Here is a 7,580-nt window from a genome sequence, read left to right on the forward strand (position 1 = left end):
CATTTTGAAGGGTTCTTGGGAAGGCCATTGGAAAGACTTCGGGTTTTGAGCTGAGTAAGATGGAGAACCACTGGAGAATTATGAGTAGACGATTGCTTACAGCTGGGTGCTGTGTGGAGAACAGACTGTGGGGGGACAAGAATGGAAGCAGGGCGATCAGCTATCACAATAACCCAGGCAACAAATGATAGCGTGATAGTGCGGTGTGGTACACACACACACACACACACACACACACACACACACGCACACAGTGGAACACTACTCAGCCATAAAAGAAGGAAATGATGCCATTTGCAGCAACAGGGATGCACCTAGAGACTCTCGTACTTAAGTCAAAAAGAGAAAGACAAATACTGTACGATTTCACTTATAGGTAGAATCTAAAAACTACAACAAACTAGTGGATATAACAAAAAGGAAGCAGGCTCACAGCATAGAGAACAACTAATGGTTACCAGTGGGGGGAGAGAAAGGGGGAGGGGCAAGACAGGGGAGGGGAGTCAGAGGCACAGACCCCTACGGACAAAATAAATAAGCTCCAAGGATATGTTGTACGGGGACTACAGCCACTGTTTTATAATAACTTTAAGTGGAGTATAATTTATAAAAATACTGAGTCCCTGTGTTGTGTATCTGACACTAACATAATACTGCAAATCAGCTATACTTCAATTAAAAACAAAGAAAACACTTTAGGAGCTATTTAATAAAAATGATTAAAATCTCAAAAAGATCTTTGACTAAAAATTGCAATGATTCAGATTTAGGCATGACAGAAGCAACATTTCCAAAAGTGGTATGAGATTTCCCGGCCTGTGGATCATATGCTCTTTCTGGCTTTGGCATCCTGGTGAATATTGTGGCGCATAGTACACGTCACACCTAACGGGTATTCTTGCTAGTGGCTTCTACACTCTGGAGACGGCCTCCTCTGCAAACAGCTATAACACACACTTGGAACCCCAACAGTCACATAATCGATCGTTTTACTAAATACAGGCATATTTTCATTCACATACAGCTGAAGAAAACATTTTTTTTCACATTTCATTACAGTGCACGACAAAGTGAGGAAAAGGAAACAGTACATTTTTTTTTCGGGAATATGAGACAATCTAATCCAACATGCAGTAAGAGAGCTTCTAAAGCTCTATCCTTAATATTGTATTAATACCTGATTTTTTCACACCTTTCCTAAAACCCACTTACTTCAGTGACGACAGCACTGAATTCTACTTAAAAGACTTTTAAAATTTCTAGAACTTGTTTAAGCAATTAAGCTCAGCCACTTCCGCTGGGTCTATGCTGAGTATTTTTAAACCTGCCTAAAAATGCAAGGAATGGGAAAAGTATACATATGATGTTATTTAAGTGAAGAAAAGTACAGAGAGTTTGTTTCTATCTTTTTTTTTTTTTTTTTTTTGAACTGACAGAATCCAGTCAACTCTCATTTATCCACTGGATAATCTTGCTTTCAGAATCATCTAAACGTAATTTGGTATTGTAATTGAGGAAACTCTGTGTTCACCCAAATTATTTATTATCTTTTATTTGCCTTCTACAACCAAAAAAATGGCACCTGAATTGCTCTGCTTAAGCCGGGTCGCGTTAAATGAACGTAGAGGTGATGACTGGTTTCCTTGGAGCTGATGTCGCAGGTAGGTCCAAGGTGGTTTGTTTCCATCATTTTTATTATTTGGCTTCTTTATTCTGGCTGAAGTAAATCCTCAAAATGTCAGATTCAGTTACATTCATCAGGAAGGTCGATACCATATTTCAAAGCAATTCACCGTCCTCAGGCTTTCCTAGCCTATCACAATGGATGTGAGAACTCTGACTCTAAATCAGAATTGGGTTCTTACACTGAAAAGTATGGCTTTTGCCTAGCTGAACTGGCTACAATTCAAAAATTAATTTAAAGCATCACCTCTTCAAGAATCGAACGGAACCTCAAGCCAACCATTCCAGTTTTGGGATGCAGTTGGCTGGCTGTTCACCTGAGGATTAGGAGCTGGCTTTCCAAGGTAGACAGGAACCCAGTGTTATACGGCAAACAAGTGGCCAAGGTCACTGGGAGGCGAGTATTTTATGCCCACCCCACTCCCCAGTGCTGTACTTGGTTCCCTTCCGTAAGGTATCCGCTGTGTTTCAGGGCTACGAACACGTACAGCGCACACACAGTTGTCATGTGTTTCCAGTTGTGCGGCTACTCACTCGTGGAAAATCCTCTGGTCAATAGTCCCTGAGTGGGCTTGACCTTCGATCCGTCCACAGGTTCCCTCGGGATTATAGCTGAGGTGTAATCAAAGAGGAAACATATCCTAACGGGTAGAGGATATTTATTTACAGGCATGTCTCTTGCAAAGTAAACAAATCAGTAACAGTTTATTCATCGGACAGCAGGATGTGCAGTAAAACCAGAACCAGGAGTCAGGAGACCTTCACCTGGGCCAAGTGCGTCTCCTGCCTCCTAGTTTTTTACTATTTTTCGCTTCTTGTAAAATGGGGACGGAAACCTCACGGCCTGTTATAGTGAACAAGTCGGTAATTGGAATAACCCTGACGTGTGTGCAGGGGTGGCCGCGCCTCCTGCCAAGCAGGCCCTCGGGGCTCTTTTCCAAGGCAGTCCCTGTGTGGTTGCCGCCGGGTACCTGAAGACATGGGTGGGTTGTTTACTTGGGGGCTGCACGTGCCAGGGAGGCGCAAGCCCAGGCACGGGGAGAGGGCAGGACATTCGGGTGGGAGTGTTTCCCGCGGCTGCTGGCCTGACACTCTGCCCGGGACCGTTTCTCACACACAGCTGGTTATTCGATCACAAGGGCGTACTTTTTAAAAATGTGACCACGACAGCGTGCAAATGGCCTCCGCTTTCGCATTCACACCGTCTTGACCGGCGGGGTTTTAGTGCATAGCTGGTCCCCAGCCCTCCTTTTGCAGGCGAGCTGCTTAGAAGCGGACGGGTACCTTTCCACCCCGCACAGCACACGCGTTCGCTGTAGCACATCCTCACCGATCGAGGTGATCTCATGGGTTTTTTGCCCGTTTTGTTTTTCTCATTGTTGCCAACGTGACGCTTTTCTCCCCTTCACATGTCATTTATGAACGAGCCGAAACACCAAGAGGTCGCTGTCCTGTCTGTGGCTGAGCCTTCCTGGGACCTAGCTCCCCAAACCTAGCTCCGCGACAGGCGGCCCGCAGAGCAGTCTCGGTCAAGCACCCAGGCTCCCCCAGCCAGCCCCCCACCCTGCGCCCGTCAGAGGGCCCCTTGGGAGGAGGCTCTCGAGTCACACGGCGCTCCGACCCCTTTGAAGTTCAGGCAGGAGGCGGCAAGTCGGGGACTAAAGGGCCGACTAGCACAGGCACCTCCTCTCGGATTTGACAACCTCTTCCGAAGAGTGAACCACGTTTGGTACAAAGCCACTCTTCACCCCTTCCCAGCCCTCTTGGATGGTAATATCCCCCCTCTTAACCAGCTCATAGATGTCTCTGGTCAGGTCTGTGAAGGCTTTCTCCACGTTGATGGCGTCTCGGGCTGAGGTTTCGATGTACTTCATGCCGTAGGCAGCAGCCAGTTTCTCTGCCTCATGGCGAGTCACTTGCCTTTGTGTATCCAGGTCACACTTGTGACCCACGAGAACAAAAACAATTTGGTAGGGCTGAACGTGGACTTTGGTCTCTTCTAACCACTCATGGACATTCTGGAAGGACCTGCGGTTGGTAATGTCAAATAGGAGGAGACCACCGACTGAGTTCCTGTAGTAGGCCCGAGTGATGGATCTAAAACACAAGAGAGAAGGAAAGAGTAAAGGCCAGGGCCAAACGCCTGCATTTCAGTGAACTCCAGCGGTGTACCCTCCTGTCTCTAGTTAGTGACACAGTCCTTGGACGAAAATGATCGGGCTTTTTTTTAAACAGAGGAATACAGAGCTCCTTCTATCATAGTAATGATACCTGAATGTTCAGCTGAGCCAGACTTGGAGATGGCATCTCCTGGACAAGACGTACAGGCTTTTCCCCTCGATTTAGGTAAATAGAGCCACAGCTCTCGACCTCCCCGCCCCATGTCGGAATAACCGAGCGAGACCCCATCTTCTGCCAAGTGGGATATAAAGTATTAATAATGGACGTTAAATTATGCTGCGGGAGTTCCCGTCGTGGCGCAGTGGTTAACGAATCCAACTAGGAACCATGGGGTTGCGGGTTCGGTCCCTGCCCTTGCTCAGTGGGTTAACGATCCGGCGTTGCCGTGAGCTGTGGTGTAGGTTGCAGACGTGGCTCGGATCCCGCGTTGCTGTGGCTCTGGCGTAGGCCGGTGGCTCCAGCTCCGATTGGACCCCTAGCCTGGGAACCTCCATATGCCGCGGGAGCGGCCCAAGAAATAGCAACAACAACAACAAAAAGACAAAAGACAAAAGAAAAAAAAAATTATGCTGCGACCTAGAGAGCTCACTGCAAGTTAGAGTCGTTGAAACAGGATTTTTTTTTTTTTGTCCTTTCGTCTTTTTTTTTTTTTGCTATTTCTTTGGGCCGCTCCCACGGCATATGGAGGTTCCCAGGCTAGGGGTCGAATCGGAGCTGGAGCCACCGGCCTACGCCAGAGCCACAGCCACGCGGGATCCGAGCCCGTCTGCGACCTACACCCCAGCTCACGGCAACGCCGGATCCCTAACCCACTGAGCAAGGGCAGGGACCGAACCCGCAACCTCATGGTTCCTAGTCGGATTCGTTAACCACTGCGCCACGACGGGAACTCCGAAACAGGATTTTTTAAAAACTAAAAATGGATTTATGATATTGACCATGTTTGTCTTGTTATTATGATGATTAGTTTATTTTAACCAAACGGGGCCCTCTGTGGCTTCTGCAAGGAGAAACGCAATTTCCTTTTTTCTTTTCCCAGCCACGTGGAATGGTCTGCAGAGTCCTTAGGCGAAGGGTCTGTGGACCTTACATTCTGACACATTTCAGAGAGGCTGGGACTCAGGCGCCACCGGCTGGGAAATATTGCCTCAATCACCAAAGCTTCCCCTTAAAATGATATGGCTTGTTTATAGCAATGTGATTCGAATATTTCTTCCTCTTTTTTGTCTTTTGTCTTTTTAGGGCCGCACCTGTGGCATGTGGAGGTTGCCAGGCTAGGGGTCCAATGGGACCTGTAGCTGCCGGCCTACACCCCAGCTCACGGCAAAGCCGGATCCTTAGCCCACCGAGCGAGGCCAGGGATCGAACCCGAAACCCCGTGGTTCCTAGTCGGATTCGATTCTGCTGCGCCATGACGGGAACTCCTGATTCGAATATTTCTAAAACCTGTAGTTTAAGTTTCTGTACTTAAACAGAAGAAACCTCGTGTATCTTAACTTCGTGATTTGAGGAGCTTCATTATAAATATGCACTACGGTACTTTTCTTAGAGCATATTGGAGGGTGTAGAACTATTTGCTTGTACAATAACTTACTTTACCGTGCTTTCTGATCTATGCATTTTTTAAGTTTTTCTGTCTTCCTGGACGAAGAAGATGAGCAATGAAGGACTCGATAGCTTAAGGGTTAGGGCAGAACAAACACTGTCCAAGGAATTAAAGCCCAAGCTAACAAACCACACGAATGAGTTCAAGTCTCCAGAACCAGGCAAATCAGCCCTGGAAACTGAAAGCATTCCTAATTCCCTTATGTTTGAAGATTCATGGAGAATTGTAGGGGTAGCAGAAAATTCGACATGGACAAATACTTGGATTCATGAACAGCTTGGTTTAAGAAATCACTAAGCAAGCTGTGGTCAAAACTCGAAATACATGATTAAGGTTTTGTGAATATTTAGAAAGTTGCCAAGCCCTTTGTAAGTACAACATAAGGCTACATAAATTAAAGCCTTCCATACATAAAAATTGTCCTAAACAAACTTAAAGGACAAATGCAAAACTGGGGAAATATTTTACAATATCCGTGACAGAAAAGGATTACTGTTCTTAATATATGAATAAATGTTGGAAATATCACCCAATAAATCATAATCAGTGGCTATGAAAAGCCTGTCCATACAGAAAGAAATTCCAACAAACAGGAAAGATACCGTTCTTCACTTGGAGTATGAGAAATGCAGTCACAAGTTCAAAGGGAACATGTACGAGGCTGTCTGCGCAGGTGGGGAGGTGGAGACAACTCAAGTTTGAAATTTGCTTTTCTCCCAAGTCCCTCGTCAACCGCCTACCCAGCATCTTCTATGCTCAGTTAGTGTTCAGTAGGTAAGTGAAGGAATGATCCCAAACATGAGCTATTGCATCCTCTTGATCTAGTTCCTGTTGCTCTACCTGGCTTTGGCTCAAAGTTTTCTGTGTGCCCCGCTCTCTCGCGCACCTGTCTTTGCTTTGGTAATCTTACTCATCAGGCCCCATCTTCTCCGTTAGCCTACCCTCATCTGTGTTCACACGTATGATCACAAAGGACATAATACCACAAAGGGAAGCAAAGGATTGTTAAGAGAAAATTAAACCTGCTCGTTGATTTTTCAATATGTGCTAAGTGTTACGGAGGCAGCGGGCACACACATATGAACGGGGCACTCATTTTGTGTAATTGCTGATCTGCTCCCCGCCCCATGCTAGCACAGAAGTTCCAAGAGGGAACTGTCTGTGCCTGTTTGTTTACATGGCATCATCCCCTTGCATGAGTTTCCTCAGGCTGTTTCCCCAGAAACAAGTGCACTGTCTGGCATATAGTGGCTGATCATTGAATGCGTGCTGCTTGCAAGAAGGACTGGACCATCAGTATCTGTGTGTGTCTATATTTATATCTAGCTCTCTTTATCTCTATGTCTGTCAGTTATGTTAGGATGACCTGGGAACATTTCTGAAATGTAGCCCGGGGATGGAAACTGATGAACTGCAGAGATTGCCTCCAGCTAGTTTATTAGTCATCCAGGGGCAGCTTGGTGGAGTTTGGGTGTACTATTGACTGGCCTTCTCTGCTACGGCACATCTTTCCCTGCGCTGAACTCCCAGCTAGCTGAAGGTGGGCTTGAGCAGAAACCCTCAGACCCCGGGGTTTTGTCCCTTAGGGCACCCATCCTCCGCCCCCGGACCAAGACCAGGAAGTCCTCTTTCCTCCAGGTCTCTGTGCAAGCCCCAAAGACCCTCCCACTGCTCGAGGGCCCAGGCTGCGCTCCCACCTGAACCTCTCTTGACCCGCAGTATCCCAGATCTGGAGCTTGATGCGTTTTCCTGGCTCGATCTCCACCAGACGGGAGAAAAAATCCACCCCCACTGTAGGGTCTGAAACCTGGGCAAAGCGGCCCTCGGTGAAGCGGCGGATCAGGCAGGACTTGCCCACCGTGGAATCCCCGATGACAATGAGCCGGAACTGGTACAGCCAGATGGCCTCCATGGCTGGGCTCGGCAGGTCTCCGTGCCCCGGGCCGTGCGCGGCGAGACGGGGCGCCCGGCCGAGGCCTCGGAGAGTGCGGCTGGGTCCTGATCTAGATCGGCCGCGAGCGCATCGTTGGCCTGGAAGCCTGAGGCGAGGTAGGCCCAGGAGCAGAGAGAGCAGAGGGATGGATGCTGCGCTCGCAGAGGTGATGAAATG

The 7,580-nt window shown here is 47.7% G+C and overlaps 1 protein-coding gene across 1 annotated transcript; it reads right to left on the reverse strand.

The window, feature by feature from the left end:
* Positions 1-972: 972 nt before the first annotated feature.
* On the reverse strand, positions 973-7,580 carry RAB39B (RAB39B, member RAS oncogene family). The gene is made up of 2 exons (XM_003135517.6): positions 7,168-7,580; positions 973-3,780 (listed from the first exon to the last, which is right to left on the reverse strand). Exons 1-2 carry the CDS (start codon positions 7,380-7,382, stop codon positions 3,354-3,356), a joined length of 642 nt encoding a protein of 213 aa, XP_003135565.1. The 5' UTR covers positions 7,383-7,580; the 3' UTR covers positions 973-3,353.

Source organism: Sus scrofa, chromosome X, assembly GCF_054392235.1.
Source record: "Sus scrofa isolate SSC_HxYL_T2T_F1_AM1 chromosome X, Sscrofa_HxYL_maternal_Yorkshire_Landrace_v2.0, whole genome shotgun sequence".
Classification (NCBI taxonomy): Eukaryota; Metazoa; Chordata; class Mammalia; order Artiodactyla; family Suidae; genus Sus; species Sus scrofa.

Bases quoted from the DNA above. Each gene is read 5' to 3' on its own strand.
- RAB39B (XM_003135517.6), bottom strand. From the start codon at position 7,382: ATGGAGGCCATCTGGCTGTACCAGTTCCGGCTCATTGTCATCGGGGAT. The intron at 3,781-7,167 runs GTGGGAGCGCAG...CTTGTGTTTTAG, and splicing joins GCGGGTCAAGAGAGGTTCAG to ATCCATCACTCGGGCCTACT.